General features: G+C 47.8%; 1 protein-coding gene across 1 annotated transcript in view; it reads right to left on the bottom strand.

Annotated features, from left to right (window-relative positions):
• SLC13A3 (solute carrier family 13 member 3) overlaps positions 1-21,855 on the bottom strand; it is a 68,315-nt gene that overhangs the window by 14,622 nt on the left and 31,838 nt on the right. The window contains exons 4-9 of the mRNA XM_032838475.1: positions 18,865-18,931; positions 15,682-15,864; positions 13,373-13,498; positions 9,676-9,771; positions 8,620-8,724; positions 4,427-4,524 (exon numbers count right to left, since the gene is read on the bottom strand). Of these exons, the coding sequence (XP_032694366.1) occupies positions 4,427-4,524; positions 8,620-8,724; positions 9,676-9,771; positions 13,373-13,498; positions 15,682-15,864; positions 18,865-18,931 (675 nt within the window). The remainder of the gene's footprint in view (positions 1-4,426; positions 4,525-8,619; positions 8,725-9,675; positions 9,772-13,372; positions 13,499-15,681; positions 15,865-18,864; positions 18,932-21,855) is intronic.

Below are 21,855 nucleotides of genomic sequence, written 5' to 3'. Positions count from 1 at the left end.
TTCAGGAAAAGAGAAACACAGAGTGTCTTTGGTTCATGGGATTGTGGGAGGATTTTATACCCTCAAAAGCCGCAGTATCTGCGAGCAGGGGTTAGAACGGGATGCAGCAAGTGTCCATAAAGGGGGAGGGGGTGGACACTCCAGGCTCTGCCAGCCTCTGTGGAACCAGACCACCACATAGGGTGGGAGCAGCCACAGAAAGGACACACGTGAGCAGGCATGGCTCCCAGGGTACCCTACTGACCAAGGTGGGGTTGCATTTGGCCCGAGGGCTGGTTTTCTACCCCCGTATTTGGGAGCATAGGCCTGGAGACAGACCCTGCTTGGGTGTTGGCTCACTGCATGTCCTTGAACGTGACCTTGCCTGTCTGAGCCCCCATATCCTCAGCCGACCTGTGGTGCAGAAACAGCCCCTGGAGGGTCCCCTGAACACTGATGAGGGGACGAGAGCTGGTGGTAGAGAAGGACACGGTCCTGTTCGGCTCACAGCCAGATCCCTGCGTCACTACCTGGCACCCGGCCTGTACTCCAAAATGCTTGTCCGCTAATCTGATGTAAGATGTGTCGCCCGATGCCTGCAGCAGGGTGAACGCTCTTGAAATGGAACCATCCCTGCAGGCGGCCATCAGGGAGGCCGAGAGGACAGGTCCGGCTCATGCCCAGTGGCGCCATCCTCTCCAGGACAATTCCTGGTCACACAACCACTGACACCTTGTTTCTCCTTCTCAGCTTTTTCCAAATTTCATTATCTAAGATGAAAGCTGGAAGACGTCGGATGGCTCAGCTCTCCGGCTTTAGGCAAGAAAGTATTATTTCATTAAAGAGGCAGGCAAGGTCTGAAAAAGTAAAGGGACTTGCCGCACACGGGAGAAGGCCCTGACCGTGGGTTTAACATCAGGCAGATTAAATGAGCGACGTGGTGAGCACTGATGACGCCACCTGCCCCGCGGTAGGCACGGATTGTGCCTTCGCTTTGATTGTCTTCACGAGGTTCCCATCCGACCACGCCCTTGTGGCTGTTTCCTAAAAGCACAGCGTCTCACTATGGGAATCTCATACTTCTAGCCCTGCTTTGTGCCAACGAGCTGTCTGAAGCAGTGGCTGGAAAGCACAGGCTCTGAAGTTGAACTAGATTCGAATCCAAGCTCTGCCCTTCGGCTGTGGGGTGTGAGCTAGTGACTACTTCGCTGAGCCTCAGTGTCCTTATCTGTAAAAGGGAGCAATTGTAGTTCCTCAGAGACCCACTGGGGAGAGGAAACGGGCCCCTGGGGGCAAAGGGATCAGCTCTGGGTGTGGGCCAGAGCAAGCCCTTGGTTATTCATCTCACAAATATATATTGAGGACCTACCAAGTGTCAAGCACTCCTCTAGGCACTGTGGATTCAGAAGTGGCCAAAACAGACACAATCCCTCCTCCTGGAGAACTTATGTTTCCAATAAGGGAGGCAGGGGAGAAACCAATAAATATATAATGTCAGGAAATATAATGTGTTGGGAAGGAAAGAAAATAGGGTAGAAGGGTGGAGAGTGACAAGGCAGGGATGCTTTTCTGGGTAGTGTAGTCAGGGAAGGCTTCTCTGGGGAGGTGACATTGGATAGAGTCTGCGTACAGTGATGGGAGTGAGCCACAGGACATCGGGAGGAAGAGCTTGGTGGACAGAGAGGAAATGGAAGTTATCACTGTCCTCGTCCCCACCATCAGCCACAGACACACTGCCCACCAAAGAGGAAGCATTGCCTCGATACTTGGTAAGTGACATAAAGGGACAGAAATGCAAGTGTGACTTCCACCCAGAGAAGAACGGAAGACAGAGAGCACAGTAAGAAAATCAAGGTTGGCCTGGATGCCTGGGTTTTACCCCTGTCTCTGTTTAGCTAGCTGTGTGACCTTGATCAAGTCACTTTCTCTCCGTGGAAACTGGCCACTCTCTCAGGCTCCGTGTAAGTCCTGCTGGCTGAGTGCGAGAACGCATCATTTCAGCCCCGTCCGCGTGGGCCCACGGATGGCCGAAGGACAGGTGGTGCTCCCGGAGGCCGCCCTCTCCCCATCCACCAGGCAACACCCGAAACTCCAGCCCAAAGAGCTCTCGGCTGAAGTGGCGAGCTGCACCCCACGGACAGACCTGACACAGCTCCCAGACGTGTTCTCGCGCGCCTGCTGCTGGCCCCCACAGGGTTTCTCAATTCAGATTCGTGGCCACCACTTAAAATCAGTGAGATTGCATGCAATTTTTTGTTTGTTTGTCTCTCTTGAAAAACCAGCAAATCTGGCAAAACTAGCCTTGCTCTCCTGCACGGTGACACTCAGTGGAAACTGAGTCCCAGCTGCCCTTTCGTATACAGGCTTTTGGCTTGCCAGTTTTCCACAGACCCCACGATGCGAGGGGGTTGCCCTGATGCGAAGGCTCTTGCCAGTCACGAGCCCTCTCAGCTGCTGTTTTCCTCGAACAGACATCGTTCTGTTTCCACAAGGCAAAAGGAAAGCCGGGTGGGGAGGGTCGTGTGTCACAAAACACATTTTCCTACGCCCAGTCTGCCGCACCCAACACTCTTCCCTCCCTGTGGGCATTTGAGTTTGCAACTTCTGTTCTACGAAACTACTCAAGCCAGGGATGAAGAATGTCTAAGGGACATGTTCATTCTCGAAGTGGGAAAGCAACCTAGGAACAGACAACCTGGGAACTCGCCAGGGTCACCCTGCTAGCAAGTCAGTAACACGGCTGGGATACCGGACACGGAGAGCACAGGCCCTCCCCACAGCCCCGGCGGAGAGGAAGCCCCCGGCTTTCCAGGTGACGGAACCACAGACAGGACTCGATCAAGGGCAGCCGATCCCCAGGCTGGCCGGGCAGCTACAAGGTGTCCTGGTGGGAGGGCTGCCCAAAGACCACGCCAGACAAAGCAGATTCTTCCTCTCAGCAGTACCCATGGGAAGTAGAGAGACAGCAGGTGCACAGACATATAGCGAAAGATCAAGGGACAGAGGGCAAGCGAGGCTGTTGGGCTACAGGGGGGGCCGTGAGCTGGCCGGAAGTGATGGGGTAGCGGGCAGCCACTGTGGGAGGTGAGCCGGGAGAAGGTGGGCATTACGACAGAGAGGACACGCTAAGGGAGCCCAAGTTGTAAAAAAAAAAAAAAAAAGCAACAACTGTAAAGAGGCCAAAGCTTAGAGGTGGTAGAAAGTATGGAGAGGCTGGGACATGGACCCCGGTGCACGTGATGAAGGCCAGCGGGAAGCCAGACAGAGGAGCAGAGACAGGTCCTGCCCGGGCTATGGAGTCTTTCCCCACAGCTCCTTGGACCCAGGGTTCACTCAATGGCCATAACGTTCCTGGAGCCCTGTGATACCGTCTCCCTGCTGACCCTCGTGTTCTGCCCCGTGCTCAGACCCCCTCCACCACTGCGGAGCTAACCTGCCTGTGACTCGAGATGAGGATCCCATTTCTGACTCCTGGTATGGAGCTCAACCCACTGTCCCAGCTGGAGCACAGGCTCTGTCCCCAGGAGTAGGGGGCCATGCCTTGTCCTGACAGACACCTGCTGGGAGCCCAGTGGGGTCACAAGCTAGCCATTGAAGGCCAGACTGCAGAGATGTGGTTGGGAGGGCTCAGTGATCCTTTTAAACCGACCTGGGACGCCACCCCTAGGCTGTTTGTGCCTCGGTGGTCCCCACCGCTTCCTATCAGGTTCAACCTGCCTGGAGATTTGCACATTTGACCCTTTAGGCACTGGAGTCAGAATTGCAACTCCTGTCTTGGACCCAGGGGCCGCATGGGTTTTCTATAAAAGCATCAGCTGGTAAATATTTTGGGTTTTGTGAGCCAAGGTGCAAAACTGAGGCTAGCGTGTAGGTACTGATGTGACTAAATAAATAAATGTCCACAAATTTCTTATTGAAGAAATACACTTTATTTGTGGACACGGAAATCTGAGATTCATGGACTGTTCCTGTGTCATGAGATATTTTTCTTTTGATTCTTTTCAACCATTAAAAAATGTAAAAGTGGGGCACCTGGATGGCTCAGTGGGTTAAAGCCTCTGCCTGGGATGGAGCCCTGCATCGGGCTCTCTGCTCAGCGGGGAGCCTGCTTCCTCCTCTCTCTCTCTCTGCCTGCCTCTCTGCCTACTTGTGATCTCTGTCTGTCAAATAAATAAATAAAATCTTTAAAAAAAAAATGTAAAAGCTATCCTTTGCTCATGGGCGGTACCAAGAGACAGCCAGCTGGATTTGGCCGACTCTCGTTGCTAACACCAGCCCTGGACTGTCACCTCCGGCAGCCCCAAGTGCCCAGACCAGGTAAGGCCTCAGACAGAGAAAAGGGAAGAAGTGGGACCACGTGGTTAGTGTGGTGGGGTTCGGGTCCCAGGCACGGGCCCTGAGTCACAGCCTCACCGAGCCCACTGAGACCCCAGCCTTGACACCTTACCTTTAAAGTCAAACCACCACTTGAAAGAGGGCCTTTGGGATGGGAAGACGAACAAGATGATGACAATGGCCACTCCGGTAACAGCATCAGAAATAAACCTATAATGACAAGGCCCCAAAGCACATGACCCAGGGCATCGCAGCGGGGCACAGGTTTGGCGGATTTGCAAATGAGGATTTGTTGGGTGGGAATTAGGCGCTTGCTGGGAAGGGGGCATTGTTGGAGGTCACGGGATACCAGAATATTATCCTGCCTGCGCTTAGCCTGGATCCAACAGGCCAGATGCTGAAGCCCTCTCTGCCCACGGCTCCCTGAGGCTCTTAGAGGTCACTGGAGACAAAGGCTTATCCTCCTCGGAAGACACACGGAACCACAGAGGGAGGAATTCTGAGCGCCACCAAATATGGGATCTGTGGAACTCCCGCGGATCGCCAGAAACAGGGCTGCTCTAAGAGTCTGTCTGCATTTGTTCAACTTCTACTTGCCTTCCTCCTGGGATGGGCAGCTTACTACTCAGAGATGTAGCCCATTTGCACCAGCACAACGCAGACGGAGGCCGCTTCACAGCCCCTCAAAATCTATTTACCGCCTCTCAAGGATCCACTGTGTGCCTTGTGGACACGTTAAGCTCACAGAAGTCTCAGTAACAGCCTTCTGGGGCAGGCAGCTTCCGTCTCAGATGAGGATTCTGAGTCTCAATGAGCAGAAGCAACTTGCTCAAGGCCAGGCCACGGTCCATGCAGGAGACGGGCACTGAACCCAGATTTGTCTGGCTCCCAGCTCAATGAAGCATAGAACCAGACGTCCACAAAAGCCCTTTCAGCCCACACTTTGGGGAAGAAGAGCATTCAAAAGGCCAAGACACTGGAAAAGATGGTCAGTATCACCATATTAGAGGAACAGAAACCCCAGGCTAATGGAGTATCGTTTGTCTGCTAAAAGGCAAGACTTGAAAGGGCGATGATAGTACTTAATGGAGACGCTGGAAAACATACTGGCGGTGTGAAAAGAAACTGGTTTAACCCTCTGGAGGGCAGCTGGCCACATGTTTCCATCCTTTACACGTGAATGCCTCTCGATTCAGTTATTGTACTTCTAGGAAGGTATCCTCGGGAAAACCGGGCTCTTGTACACAGATTATATGTAATATAGGGATATCCCTGTAAAACAGGGATATTCCGTACGGATCAGAAGGAAAAAATGGGAGCTTTTTAGTACAGACATGTGTAAATAACTTGTGTACAATAATATCTATATAATAGTATATCAAGAATGAAATACCCTGCATCTGTTTTTTTAAAGATAAAAGATAATATCGGGCGCCTGGGTGGCTCAGTGGGTTAAGCCGCTGCCTTCGGCTCAGGTCATGATCTCAGGGTCCTGGGATCGAGTCCCGCATTGGGCTCTCTGCTCAGCAGGGAGCCTGCTTCTCTCTCTCTCTCTCTCTCTCTCTTTCTCTCTGCCTGCCTCTCCATCTACTTGTGATCTCTCTCTGTCAAATAAATAAATAAAATCTTAAAAAAAAAAGATAATATCAATCTTTATGCATTGACATGGAAGTACAACCAAGATATTTTGTAAATCAAAAGAAAAGTTCTTATTTGGAGTATCAGACACAATCCAAAAGGAATTGATTAAATAGATTAAGATGCTACCATTCTGTAGAATACTATGGAGCGTTTAAAAAGAATGAAGTAGGTCAGGAATAGTAAGTTGTCCGTGATTATTATTATACTGTCTAATTTTTGTAACATGCATATATGTGTGCATGTATATATCTATCAGATGTTAGACAACAAACTTTTAATTGTGACTTTTACTATTTCAATTCAGCATTATTTGAATTTTTTATGAGTATGCATAACTTTTCTAATTAAACAAAAAAGAAAAAGGCAGATTATAAATAGTGTCTACTGTCATCACATTTTTTTAGATTCTTTTAGAAGATTAAAAAATCTTCTGTTTAGATAGGTTTCTTTTTAGCTAGTTTACATGTATTTTTATAGTTAGCTTTATCAAAATATGATTTAACATGCAATAAAATGCACCCACTTAAAGGATATGGGTTACATTTTGGCTAGTGTAGACAGGCCTGTAACCATCCATAGGATTGAGATGTAGGACAGTTCCCGGACAGGCATTTTTAAGTCAGGAAAGATGTGTCATCAGAATTGGAGACTGAGTTTCTAGGTGATTTTCACTTTCTTTGTCTTTACAACACCCACTTTTCACTTGAAAAAAAAAAATAAGGTTTCTTCATTTTGGAAAAATAAGACAATGGTAGTAAGAGCCACTCCTCTTGGCTCCATGAAATGACGTTGCTTCTTTTTCATAATAACCTGCATGAGATCAGAACCTTACATCGTCCCTTTTACTGGGGGGAGACTGAGGCTCCAAGAGTCACTGTGCTCTGAGAGTACAGAACTGTATGTGTCTCCCATTATATTTCTGATGGAAATCACCAGATCTCACTGAAGCCAGAGGACGTATTTCCTATCTAATCATGTTCTGGCACAGCAGAATCTGACATGGTCACCCATTTGCTCTTTCTTAAAAGGCTCCCCAATCTTGGTCTTTGCTCGTTTGTTGCTCCCCGTCTTCTGCCTACCTCACAGCCTGCTTCTTCCATTTCTCCCCTCTACCCAGCTCCCAGATGTATGGGGAGTCTTCCACACTCTCCCTTGCAATATTTGAAAGACCTATTTGACTTGACAAGTCTAATGCAAGCCCAGAATCGAATTGTTGATAACCACCCACAGCCCAGCCTCCTAAAGAATGTTCTTCTCCAACCAACCACCATCCATGCAGGTGCTCCGTCCCTCATGCCCCCAAATCTACCGGGTAGCAGATGCTATCATTTCTAACTTTCAAACGGACCTTGACGGCTGCCTGTCCAATGTTACCACTCTGACGCATGCCAGCAAGGCCTTTCCCCTAGACCAGGGCTCAGTGAACGCTCTTGACTTTGCAGGCCATATGGTCTCTGTCCTGCCTCAACTTTGATGTTGCAATAGGAAAGCAGCTGTAGATGATTCATAAATGAACAGGTGTGGCTGAGTTCCCATGAAACTTTATTTGCAGACACGGACTTTTGAATTTCATATAATTTTCATGTGTCACAAATGTTATTTGTCTTTTGATTTTTAGCCATTTAAAAAGATCAAAGCCATTCAAAAACAAGTGCTGGGCCAGATTTGGCCCAGGAGTCTTAGGTTACCAGCCCTGTCCTAGATGACAGGGGGGCATCTAGATGGTGTTAGAGCTCCTACCTGTTTCCCCCAATCCATCCCCTAATAAGTAGAGCTAATATTTTATTGAGTTCTTCCCATGTGCCCTTCTAATCACTCAACATGAACTAAGTAACTGATCCTTGGACCAATCCAAAGACAATACCATTTAACAGATGAGAAAACAGAGGCACAGAGCCTCCCACACAGAAAAGAGCAAATGTTTTATGTGTCCAACAAGCCTCTCCAGGATCTGGGTCTCTCCTGCCCTTTCGGCCATGTCTTCCTGACTCTCCTCCCTTCCTGCAGAGCCTCGGTCACACTGGGCTTCTTTCGGTTCTCCAAAGGTGCTAAATTGAGTTCCTGCCTCCTGCTCTCAGGAGACCTTGGAGCAGATCTCCAGTGCTTCTCTCTACTTTTCTCAGCTTTACTTCCTCCCAGAATCACCCGAAGTCTATGCCTCTGCCTGTTCTTCCATAATCTATCCCTCTTGCTCTTTCTTTCTTTGCACTCATTACCAATCTGTAGGGTTTTGTTGTTGAACTAATTCCTTTTGTCTGTGTCCCCAGCATCTAGCACAATGTGGAGCACATAAGAGGTGCTCAGTAAATGTTGACCGATTGAACGATAAAACTAATAGTGAATGAATGAATGGATGGATGGATGGATGGATGGATGAATGATGTGCTCAGGGGTGCACCACTTACAAGTGCAAGAGCTGGCATGAACCTAGTTTTGCTTCATTCCAAAGGCAAAGCTCCTAACACATGAGAACCCAAAATGTTTTATCATCTGAACCTAAGCTTTTTTGAGGGTAAAGGAAGGAGCTATTTATAGCCCCATGGGACCAAGGGTGTATATCCAGCCCAGCCCCTCCAGCCGCACGGCCTCTCCAGCTCCAGATGGCCCATCCCACAAGTTTCCCTATTGGGCTCCACCCCCCAGCCCCGGTCCCCCGAGTCTCACCCAGGGGTGAAGAAGCTGGCCCAGCCAGGGATGAACTTCGGATCCCGGGAGAAGAGGAGGATGGCGAACATGCAGAAAAGGGTGAACACGGCCCGTTCAGCAAACCTGTGGCACAGACAGGCAGGCCGTGCTGATGGTGGGCTCTGGGGGGGACCACAGCGTGAGAAGGCCTGGGGCATTTGCCTCCTGGCTGTGACCCTGCCCGGGGCCTGCCTCTGAGAAGCTTTGAGAAGTAATCCACTCCCCAGAGTGAGGGGAAGGGGATCCTGGGGTGTAAGGGATTCCTGTCCAGGGGTTGCCACACTCCCCCAGGCTCCTTCTGGAGCATCGGTCACCACCTTCCCCCCGGTTATTTATATCATGCCCACCCGAATCACCAGAGAGAAAGAAAAAGCAAAGCAGAGGCGCAGTCAGAAAGGCAGGAATAAAAGGAAGCAGCCAGACAGACACAGAGGTAGGCGAGAGAGAGAGGAAGAGTTGTACATGCAGAGGAAGATGGTGCACAGAGGGGGAAGACAGACAGGGAGAGGGGTAGACACACAGAATCCCCAAATGTTGCAGTAAATATCTACCCAACGTGCCCATTCCACAGACTGGGGAGCAGAGCCCAGAGAGGGTTGGTGCTTTGCCCAGGTCTACATAGATAGGAGTTAGTGGCAGGGCCAGCTCTTGGGTGCAGACCTCCTGACTCCTAGTATCTTCACCAAATGGGAACTGTACACTGAAAAAGTCCCGAGAGCTGCCCGAGGTAGTGCTGGGTATCCCGTGTGCCAAGGGGGAAAGAGCGCATTAGCTGGAAGGACAGGAGATCCCCCCGCCCACACCAACTCTACCCTGAGGGGCTTCCTGGTCCTCAGGGTGTTTCCCCCAGCACCAGGCCAAGAGGCTGACTGTGTAAGTCACCCCTCTACCCTCCATCTCCAGGCTTCTAGGCCATCGTCCTGAAATTCCCCCTGACATCAACCTCCAGGGGTCCAAGGGTCAGGCCAGGAGATAGGTCTCCTGAAAGTCTATGCTGGGCTCTCTCCCCACCCCAGGAACCCCCGTACCACGCACTTGATGGGCCCCAGGTTCTGGAATTCCTCCCGAATCACAGCGCGAGCCCTGTCTTCTGCATCAGTTTTGATCTCAGATTTCTTCTTCCTCCAGCCCCTGAAACAGACGGGAGGGAGGTGAGGAGGGGCCGCCACAAATATGACTAACTCCTTAACTCCTCCCCCGGACCCCCACCCCCTGGCCAAGCCTCATTATCTCTGTTCTGGAGACTTCTGCAGTCTGCTGCTGAGTGGCTCCCTAACTGTGTCTTCCCTTTCGAAAATCTGTTCTTCCCACCAATAGCCTTGGTGGTCTTTTAAAAACGTGAGTCTGATCCTAAGACTCCCAGGCTTATAATTCTTTAGAGGGTCAAACAGGTACCTGAATAAACTAATAGAACAAAATAGGAGGTCCAGAAATAGACTGGAGACTTAGTCTATGATCAAGTCGGTGTCTCAGACTAGTGTGGAAAAGATGAGCTATTCAGTCGGTCATGTTGAACATATAGATCAATGGGATGGAGTTGGGAATCCAGAAATAAATCCAGACTTCCCTGTTCTGTTGGGGTTTGGCAAGGGTACCGAGATCATTCAAAGCAGGAAGGAACAGTCTTTTAACCTATGATGCTAGGACAACTGGATAGCTACATGCAAAAGAGTGAATGGGAACGCCTACCTCAAACCATATAAATTTTTTTTTCAATTCAAAATGGATTAGACCTAAATATAAGGGCTTGATGTATAAAACCCTTAGAAGAAAACACAGGGGTGAATTTTTTCTGACCTTGGATTAGGCAACTATTTCTTAGAATCAAAATCTCAAGCAACCAAAGATAGATAAATCAAACTTTGTCACATTTTAAAACTTTTGTGTGTCCATAAATAGCACTGGACAGCTACGTAGCCATCGCGAACCAAAAAAATGAAGCTGGATCCAAACCTCACATCATATCCTAAGGACAAACTCCAAACAGGTAAAAGATCTCAGTGGAAAAACAAAACAAAACAAAAAACCCTAGATAAAAATATGCGATTTTTTTTTTTACAACTCCTGTAATGGGAAAATCTTTTTAACTGTACTTTAAAATTCGGAAGCCCTGTGAGAAGGATTGAGACTAAGCACTAATCTTATATATATATATATATATATATATATATATATATATATAGTACTAGAAATCAATAAGACCAAGATCAATACTCCATTTGAAAAATGTACAAAGGATATAAACACAGTTTAACAAGCTACAAGAAAAAAATACCAGTGGCTTTTATGAAGATAGGGAAGATTTCATGTTGCCCCTCAGTATGAAAAGTTGCTCCAAATGACTTTTAGTTAAATGAATGCAAATTATTTTTCTCTTCTCAGATTGGCAAAAAATCCACTGCTGCAGGGAAGCAGACACTCAGATCCATTATAAAGGGGAGAACAAATTCGTACAAGTCCTAGGGAGGATTATCAAATATCTATTAAAAGGAAAAGGGGTTTATTCTCTGACCCCAATGGAAATTTACCTTACAAAAATATGTGCAAATATATGAAATCATATCTGTCTGGGAAACTAGTCACCAGAAAATATACTTTATCTGCCTGTATTTATTTCAAGGAACTCTCAAGATTACACAGGAAACCCGTTTTGGGGGAAGTATTGGGTGAATGGGTAAATGAAAGCACGGTTGGGAAGAAGAATTCTCACTGTATACCTCTTTGCATCATTTTGATTTTTAAACCAAGTATATGTGTTGCTTATCCAAATTAAAATAATGACAACAACAAAAGAATATATTTTTTAAAAAATCCTCACAATGACTCTTGTGTATAAAGATCAAATTCCACTAAGACCCTCAATGATCTAGCCCAGGGTTTTTCAACCTTGGAACTATTAACCTATTGGGGCAGGATCTTTCTCTGTTGTGGGCCGGGATCATTCCTTGCTGCAGGAGGCTGAATGTTTAGAAGCATCCCTGACATTCACTCTTTAGATGCCAGTAGTAATTCCTCAGTTGTGACAACCACAATGTCTACAGATACTGCTGAACGTCCCCTGGGACAAAATCATTCCCAGGTGAAAACTCCTGCCTCATTCCCTGGCCTCATCTCCCACAAATCTCCCTTATCGCCTGAACTTGGTCACTTGAACCTTTCAGTTGCAGAACAACCCTTGCTACCTCCAGCCTCAGGACCTTTGCACTTACTGTTCTATCTGCTTAGAATGCTCTTCATCATGCCCATTTCCTCTGCTCTCTTTACTGACTTAAGTCTATTCACTCTTCAGATCCCAGGTCAAAAGTCCCTTCCCCAAGGAAGCTCTCCTGACTTCCCATTTAGGTGGGAGCCCTCCAGGGCACACCATCGAATCTCACTGTCTCTTCCTTCACAGCACTTGCAAATGGCATTGGCCTGAAACATCTCTGTTACCCAGAAACACATCTGTCACTGAACTTCCCTCCACCTGCATTTCCTCCATCCTCTCGTGGCTGAGTTCTGCAGAAGCTTATTAGATTGAAACAGGTAGACTGGAAAGACAGGCTCTATTTCTGGCTCAGTCCTAGGCAGTTGACACACTGTGTCTTGTTCAGCATTTACTTTAGCTGTAGCTACTTTTTAGCCCCAACCTGCAAGGGAGGGCATGAAGCCCCTTGGAGGGAGGTTACCAAATTGCTCAAGATCACGTGGAAGCGTGATTTGAATTCTGGCCTGTCTGAGTCCAAGGTCAGGACTTGCTTCTCTGGGCAAATGTGGGCTTTGAACCCTGAGTTTCTGCTCTGAGGAATTCTGGAAGGCATGTGAGTCAAGGAACACCATGATCAGAGCCTTTCTAGTCTCAAACATTTTCACATCTCTTTGGTCCAGAGTAACTTTGACTGGTTTCATTTTACAGATGAGCAAATGAAGGTCCAGAGAGAGGTGAGGGGATGACAGCCCTGCGCTGTCACTCCTATGTTAGGACGTCCCCAACTCCAGGTGTTTGTAACCTACCTTCACAAACACCCCCATATCCACATACCTGGCTCATATTTGCTTCATACTTTCCTCCAAATAGATGCATCATTTCAATTTAAGAAATGTATTTAAACAGAAAACTTTATATTGCCCCATAAATGGAAAACAAGAATCACTTGCCATGAAAAAAACTAATCGTAAAAATAAACACACAGAAGCAAAGTAATTATCACACTCTGATTAGACACCATTGTTGGCTCACATCTCTGGAACTGACGCTTGCTCTGTGTTTAAAAAGCTGATTTGGGAAAGTTGACTCTTCTACTACCCAACTGAGACTTGCTGCATTCTATGAGAGTTGATAAAGGATTCTTTTTCTCACTCTCTTCATCGATGTTATTTAATAGCTTGTCCTCATTGCCACCCCCAGTTACCTCCTGTACCAGCACCCCATCCAACGGGAGACAGTGTTTCCCTCTCCTCTGGTAGGAATGTTTATCTTACTCAAAGGACAGGGCTGTCAGTAATTACCAGTGATGGGTGATATTAACGGAGGGCCTGGGCGTCTCAGGGAGGTCCCACCACTAAGGACACGCTCACATCCCTGGGAGGTGAGTTCTACTCTAGTCACCGCATGAGAAGGTAACATGAAATTATCAGGGCAATCCTTGGGTTCCGTAGGAGGAAACTCCATTTGAGAAGAAAACGCTCTACCCAACGAGAAGGAAGCCAAATTCCAGTCAGGCTCAAAGCTCAAAGTAAGCATGAGGGGTACCTCAGGGTCATTCCCCCGTACAGGAAGGAGATCCACAGCCAGCCCACCAACAGGAACAGCACCATGAGAGGGAAGGCGAAAATGAACCAGGAGCCGAAATTCACCACATCGCACTGTGGGAAAAAACTGGAGAAGGGGTGGGGGGTGGAGATGAGAGCCAGCCAAGGTCAGCCACGCCCATGTATACTGTATACATACAGGGAGCTATTTCTTAGCTAGAACACCGAGGTTTAAATACAGAAACTAGTGTGTACTTAATATTAGCAGTGGGATTGAAGGCATTTCAAGTTTTTTCCCTACATTTTTCTGAATGTTCTGTAATGTCCCTACATAATCAGAGTAAAGTAATAAAATGTATTTGGGGAGTGAAGGCCAAGGGGGGCACTCAGGACAGCCATTCCCCCACCTCCCCACGCTCCTGGCTAGAGAATCAGAACCCCGTATTACTTGGCATTCATTTTAAATCCCCCTCTTTCTAGACCAGAAGGTCCAAGCTTGGGCAATTAAATATTGCGTGTGATTTGCATATGATTTACATGTAGTTGACTCAAAATCCTTTGCATTTGATATTTTTACTTATACCTCCAGCATTTTTTCCTTAATATCTTTTCAAGTTGGAACAAAGTCCTGCTCGCATCAGGGTGGGCAGGCAGCCTGAAAACCCTCTAACAGCACCCGCCCCTCTCTCTGCCCCATTCCTCCCTATCCCCCAACTTGGCATCTGCCCGGAAAGCCCCAGAACCCACATCTTTCCTGTTCAGCCCTGCTCCAGCTTCACCCTCCTGGCCAACTGGCCCTTTGTTGGCACTACCTTCTAACGGAGGACACTAAGGGGCCAAACCCAGGTTGTCCCCACGTCTCAAGCAGGACCATCTTGGGTTCTGGTTTTTCAGTCCTTCCGCAAAAAACACAACAAAGATGAAAAGACAACAAAGATGTGCAGTGGGCTTAAGTCAGTTGGGGAAATACTGATGCCTGGCCCTCATCCGCATCTCCTGAATCAGGATCTCTGCCCCAGAAACCCCGGGCAGATTTTTCTCACCCTCCCGGCTGACTCTAACATGCTCCCATGACTGAGGATCACTGGCTTTTCGCATCAACTTGGAAAATCAAAAGATTTTAGAACCTGAGAATACAGTGGGGGGGTTAAGATTTCAAAATCGGCTCAGGAGATAAGATTCAGATGTACTTAGAATTTCTCATGAAAATCACTTTGATTAAAAGTGATAGCGAACCAGCTCTCGGGATGACCAGCTTTCCTCCATCATCCTAGGAAGTCCTCCATTCTTTGGTTGACTAACAGGTAAAGAAGTTGGCCAGCACCTGGGGCCATATTGCATAGTAAATACTTCTGTTGCATTTGTTTGCCCAGTGCTTACATCCGCATTCGTGTGGACTAAGTGCACATATGGTACATTTTCACTGCAAAGGAATCTTAGAATCCCCACCTCTCAGAATCCTGGCAACTGAAAATCTTAGGAACAGAATCTTGAAATACTGGAATTGTTTATATCTTCAAACTAAGAGGTTTGGGATAATGGAATTGACAAGTCATGCTGTCCGAGAATCTTTCCCTTTTATTCTTCTTCCTTGATGGACGGACTCCCAGACACTGTTTGAACAGCATCAACACTGGGGAGACTTGAGCTTCTGGCAGAGCCCAAACCACAGCTGGCCTAGGCACTTGGTTGCAAAGCTTCTCCGGGACCTCACAGCCACAGACCAAAGCTGCTATCTGGGGTTCGTTTTTAGAGCAGATGTCACATCATGGCATCCTTTGCTCCCAGCTCTCTACTGACTCCCCATCTCACCGCACTGGCAGGAAAAGCTGGGGTCCTGACACCTTACCTTATCTCCTCCCACACTTCCCTTTGCCTTCGGTGCCCCAGCCTCTCTGGTCTTTGTGCTGCTCGCCATTGAACAGGCTATCCCCTATCTGGAATGCTCTTCCCTCCTGTGCTCCCACAGCTTCTAGGTCTCAGATGCCACCCTATTAGAGAGGTCCCACATCCTTGACCAGCCTACATAAAATAGCACCCACTCCTGTCCTTTCCACATCACGCTGTTTTGTTTCATTTGGTAACTTATCACACCAACATATTATATAACGCTTTTCCTTTATGGCTTTTCTCCCCCACCAAAATGGAACTTCCCCAAGGCAGGGACTTTGCTGGGTTTGTACCCTGCTGGGGCCCCAGAGCCTGGCCAAGGGAAGGTATCCAGTATAGGTTTCCCCAGCGTGGAAGGGAGAGGGGGAGGGGTGGGAGGAGGAGGAAGCCCAGGGCTGGGTGGAGCACACCTGCTTTTACCTTTTGAGCTGGCCTAGCAGGATGAGGTTGGGAGCCGTGCCCGTGAGGGTGGCAGTGCCCCCAATGCTGGCCGAGTAGGGGATGGAGATGAGGAAGCCCTTCCAGATGTTTCTGCGATATTCCTCCTCCTTCTCGCAGTCTGCTAGAAGGTCCAATGGAGCCTCGGCCTCAGGGCAGTCTTTGCTTTAAATAAACCCAGAGAGAAGCCGTTCAGAACACATTCAGAATTCCTGGCCTCGTGGGGAAACACACCAGGTGGGTTGGGAGAACTAAGGGGTCTTCCTGGAAGGCAGCTCAGCGCCAGCATCGAAAGCCTCTAAAGATGTGCAAACTTTCAGTTCAGGGGCTCTGGGCAGGTGCCTCGGACTGGGTGTGAGTTTGCATCCAACTGACTATGGTTTATATTGAAAACAACCTGAATCTCCATCAAAAAGGGTTTGGCTGGATAAAAATGATCCTCTTTTTAGAGGGAACACCAACATGGCTATTAAAAAACGACGATCTAGGGGCACCTGGGTGGCTCAGTGGGTTAAATCCTCTGCCTTCGGCTCAGGTCATGATCCCAGGGTCTTGGGATTGAGCCCCGCATCAGGCTCTCTGCTCAGCAGGGAGCCTGCTTCCCTTCCTCTCTCTCTCTCTGCCTGCCTCTCTGCCTGCTTGTGATCTCTATCAAATAAATAAATAAAATCTTTAAAAAAAAAAAAACTAAACGATGATCTAGACAGATGTTCATTAAAATGAGAGAGGCCCATTAGGTAAAGGGGAAAAGGGTCAGTAACTACGCTACTTAATTTTTTTATTTAAAAAATATTCACATATTTTATGAACAGATGAGTATGAAGAAAAACTTAGAATGGTACACACAAAGTTGTTTTGGTGCCTTTCTTGGGGGTGGAAATATGGATTTTTTTTCCTTTTTTTTTCTTTGTATTTTCTGGGTCTTTCTGGGGCAGTTTAAAGAGTATGGGGGAAGAATGAAATTAAGAATTAAGTCTATAATTAAAAGCTAATGACATTGCTGTAAATTTATTGAGGTGAAAAAATGTTCCCTACATTCCATTAAGAGAGACAGCAGGTTACATAAGAGCATATACAGCATTATCAAAGTTTTTATTTTACAAATGCATTTATGTACACAGAGAGGTATCCAGAAATTGTCTAGAATAGTATTCACTTAACTGTTTTGGGAGTGAGATGCTGGGTACATTTTTCTTTTTGTTTAAGAGTATTCTTTTAAATTGTGCAATTATAAAATTTTTGTAAGTGAATGAAATTAAGAATTGGCCCTGTATAACAAATTAATTTTTTTTTTTTTTTTAGGGAATCAAAGATACTTCAAATATCTTCTGGCCTTAATTGCTCCATGAGCGGCCCCTTATCTGGAAGGGGTTTAAAAGGAAGCTAAAAAGATTTGGGGTCTAAAAGGAAGACAAGGACTGAAAGTCACTGCCTGACTTCTCTGGCAGGAAATGTGGGCTCCCCCAGACCCGAGGCCCCAACCAGACTGAGCATCACAATGAGGATGAGAAAGCAGAAGGGGCCTGAGGGCTCATCTAGTGCAAGCCCCTCTTTGTTTAGTTGAGGAAACTGAGGCCCAGAGAGGAGACTTTCATTCCAACGGACATAGAATCTCCAACCAATGGCTGGGGTTTGCATTCAGTGGACATGGAGTTCTAGAGAATGAGGACTGGGTCTTTTCCACTAGATTCAGCACAAGCTCTGTGTGGCCAGATGGCCCAAAAAGAGTCCTGTGTTGTGCAGTAGTGAGTGGCTGAGACAATCCCAGACACCATATCTCAAAACCGGACTAAAAGCACCCAGATAGAGTGCCAGGAAGGAGCAGAGACCATGGAATAAGACAATCAGACATAAGATCATGTCCCTCCTCTGCTAAAAGCCTTCACCGGATCCCATGTCATTCAAAGTCAAGGCTACCTCATTGGCCTCTGAGGTCCCTCATGCTCTGTCCCTCCACCACCACCTCGTACCACACAAGCAATTTCTCTGACCCCAATTCCTCCCATCCACTCACTCAACTCCAACCATACTGGCTTCCTGGCTGCTCTGGACTCTCAGGACCTTTGCACCTGCTGGCTCCTCTGCAGAAAACACCCTTCCCAAAGATCCCCCCGAACCCTTCACCTCCTACCGGTGTTTGCTTAAGGGGGACCTTCTTAGAGAGGCCTTTCCTGACCACTCATTTTAAAACTGCCTTCTCACACCCCCAGGCCCCTTCCTTAGCCTTCTTTCCTGCTCTGTTCTTCTGCATAGCTCTCACCAACCATCAGACATACGGTGAATTTTACTCTGTTTGTTTCTTGTCACTGAGACGTAAACTCCACACGGGCTGGATTTTTGTGGGTTGCTGCACCCGTGGCAGTGCCTGGCTCATCGCAAGCTATGTGTAAGTATTTGCTGAATGAATAAAACAGAACTGATGCTCCAGCAATGCCTTGAGCAGGTGACTTGACTTGCTGCTGTTTCATCACCCAAGGGAACAATGCCCTGAAAAACAAGCACTCCCACCTGGGCAGGTAGGGCCCAGCATGCCCCCTGCTGCTCAACATTATCTCATCACACCTCAAAATCACCCTCTGGGGTGGGTTCCAATATTGTGTCCAGTTGGTGGGGAAACTAACAGAGGCTCAGAGAGACCAAGTGACTTGTCCAAATCACACAGCCAGTAAGCAGCAGAGCCAGGTTCAAAGTCAGGTCTGCAGGGCTCCAAACCCCAAGATCTTAACCAGCTACCAAATACAACGGACACCGGCCACTAAACTGGAGTTAGTGTGAAGATGCTTCCTAAGCCACACAAGTGTGAAGGGCTGTGATGGTCCCCTTAGGATGCTGTTGTCTTTAGAGGCTCTGGATGCCTGTCTGCGTGCCTTCTCCTCCTTGACTGTCATGCAGTTTGAGCACTCCTCTTCCTCTGGACCCTCCCTTCAGGTCCCTTACCAGAGGGACTTCATATGCTCCCCTGCCCTTGCTATCCACATGTGCGTTTTTTAAGGAGGCTGGGTACGTCCATGCCCAAGCCAAGGGGATGGGTGGTAGACACCTGGGCATTAGGTCATTTGGAGAAAAATCTGGGGGTGGGGGAGGATTGCTTGCAGCGCTGGATTCTTGTTCGTCATCTCCTTGGGTCAAGCACTGACTCCTCCATCAATGATACCAGGAACTCACTCTTCTGGGCTGGCCAGAAATTGCATCTCCGTGGGCACGGGGTGCAGGCCGTTCTTGCACACAGCAGCTAGGAGGAAAGAGCATAATGTCTTTAGTGTAACGTAACGGGATGGAGGGGAGTGTTCCTATCTTCGGGTTTAGATAAATCCCTTCATCTCACTGCACCTCAGCTCCTTCATTCAGAAAATGGAAGTAACAATTCTCCTAGGGTTGTCAGGAGGATCAAGGGGTTAACCCGTTTGCTACCGAAGGAATGCTGGCGTTCCCCCACTCCTCCCCCCCCCCGCCCCCGCCAACCAAAACTCGTATGTGGAAACTTAATCCCCAGTGTGATGGTATTAGGAGGTGGGGAAATTTGGGAGGTGATTGGATCAGAAGTGCAGAGCCCTCATGAATGGGATTTGTACACTTATATAAAAAGATGCCTCACACATCAGGGAAATACAAATGAAAACCACAACGACATACCACCTCACGCCAGTCAGAATGGCTAAAATTAATAAGTCAGGAAAGGACAGATGCTGGCGAGGATGTGGAGAAAGGGGAACCCTCCTACACTGTTGGTGGGAATGCAAGCTGGTGCAACCACTCTGGAAAACAGCATGGAGGTTCCTCAAAAAGTTGAAAATAGAGCTACCCTATGACCCAGCAATTGCACTACTGGGTATTTACCCTAAAGATACAAAAGTAGTGATCCGAAGGGGCACGTGAACCCAAATGTTTATAGCAGCAATGTGCACAATAGCCAAACTATGGAAAGAACCTAGATGTCCATCAACGGATGAATGGATAAAGAAGACGTGGTATATATATATATATACAATGGAATACTATGCAGTCATCAAAAGAAATGAAATCTTGCCATTTGTGACGACCTGGATGGAACTAGAGGGTATTATGCTGAGCGAAATAAGTCAATCGGAGAAAGACAATTATCATATGATCTCTCTGATATGAGGAAGTTGAGAGGCAATGTGGGGGGTTTGGGGGGGCAGAAAAAAATAAATGAAACAAGATGGAATCAGGAGGGAGACAAACCTTAAGAGACTCTTAATCTCACAAAACAAACTGAGGGTTTCCAGGGGGAGAGGATAGGGACAGGGTGGTGGGGTTATGGACATTGGGGAGGGTATGTGCTATGGTGAGTGCTATGAAGAGTGTAAACCTGGTGATTCACAGACTTGTACCCCTGGGGCTAATAATACATTATATGTTAATTTTAAAAAATGTGTATTACCAAAAAAAAAAAAAAAAAGCCTCACAAAGCTTCCTTACCCTGCCTACCATGGGTGGACACAGCAAGAAGGCCATCTATGAGCCGAGAAACAGTTCCTCACCAGACAGCAAATTTGCTGGCACCTTGATCTTGGACTTCCCAGACTCTAGAACTATAAAATACAAATGCCCAATCTATGCCATGTTTGTTACAGCAGACTGAATGCATTAAGGCACCATTCAAAGCAGGGACTGGCAAATTTCTTCTGTAAGAGACCAGATAGTAAATTAGTCTTTGGGGCCTAGGGTCTCCATCCTACTAGACTCTGCCATGAAAACAGCCAGAGCCAACAGAGAAATGAATACGTGTGGCTAAGCCTTTATTCCTGGACACTGAAATCTGAATTTCATATAATTTTCACATGTCACAACATATCCTTCTTTTGATTTATTCAACCATTTAAAAATATAAAAACTATGCTTAGCTCACAGGCGGCACAAAAAGCACGCAGCCGGCTAGATTTGGTGGGCCAACGTTTGCCAGAATCGCCACTGAAACAATTTAACCGGCCTCTGAACACTGACAAGGATTTCGTCAACATGGGTTCCTCTCGAGAAAGAAGAAAGCGACCCCGTGACGTCTGGAACTGGTTGGACCCCGATAGGCCATGTTGTTCTCTTTCTGGACCTAAATGATTTTACACGTCACCAACATCAGACAGAGCTGCTCTGCGAGAGACTGAAAAATTGAGACATAGCAAGGACCCATCATAATCTTGTCTTAGCCCAAAGCCACTTGCCACCCACACATTGCCAAACGTCCCCCTCTCCTGCCAGTTGAATGGTTGCTACCTCTTTACTCGTAGAATTAATTGCCCCTGATTTCTGACATCATTCGACCTAGAGCAAGCTTCCTCAGTCCCCCACAAATGCCTCAGCCCAAAGCCCGTGAGAGGTCCTTTCTAACATCTGACTGAGGTCACCGTGGCCGCCAGGGGCGCGTGTCCTCTCTCTGGGCAAATAATAATAAACCCCACCTGTGTAACCCCAGGTGTGTGTTTGGGAGGAAGGATCTGGACAGAGAAAGACAGCTCTTTCCCTGTCTAGCAGGTGGCTTGGGGAGAAGTCCTGTCCCCTCTCCACTCTGGGCTGCTCCTTCCCTGTTGGTACCTAGAGGGAGCGGGAGCCATGGTCGCCCTCTGGTCCGCTGACCACCTGCAGAGGTCAGAGGGTTAAATGCAGACCAGCTCCCCCTGGTGATAAGACCCTACACGTTGGTGTAGCTTAAGTTTCCTTCAAGCCCGAGTTGAGGAGGAATTTATGACCTGTCTCCCTGATGGACTCCCACCTCTTTGGGGGTTGTATCAGTCAATCCCGTAGCCTTGAACAACCTCCACTGCGGGGGGGGGGGGTCCTTGTTCACTCAGAACACCGTCCGGCACATGGTAGGTGTTCAGTCAATATGTGGAATTAATGAATCAATGAATGAATGGATCAGTTATGCCACTGTTCTAAAACTCAGCTTCCTTGTACATAAAACGGGGGGAGGGGGCGCCTGCACGGCTCAGTTTCCTCCTCCGTAAAATGGGCACGATGACAAGGCCACCCCTGCAAGGCTGTAGTAGGAGGATTTAACGAGAACAAATGTGCGGCCCTGGAGAAGCCACCACCCATGGCCCCTCAGTCCCTCGGGCAGTGCAGCTGAAGAGACCAAAGGGAAACATCAGGAAGGATCTCCAGGACGGAGGGCCCTCCCCGACCTCCTGCTGGGTCGTG

Source organism: Lontra canadensis, unplaced genomic scaffold (assembly GCF_010015895.1).
Source record: "Lontra canadensis isolate GAN:19392208 unplaced genomic scaffold, GSC_riverotter_1.0 scaffold105, whole genome shotgun sequence".
In the NCBI taxonomy this organism is placed as follows: Eukaryota; Metazoa; Chordata; class Mammalia; order Carnivora; family Mustelidae; genus Lontra; species Lontra canadensis.
This window is presented reverse-complemented; position numbering and strand designations above follow the sequence as displayed.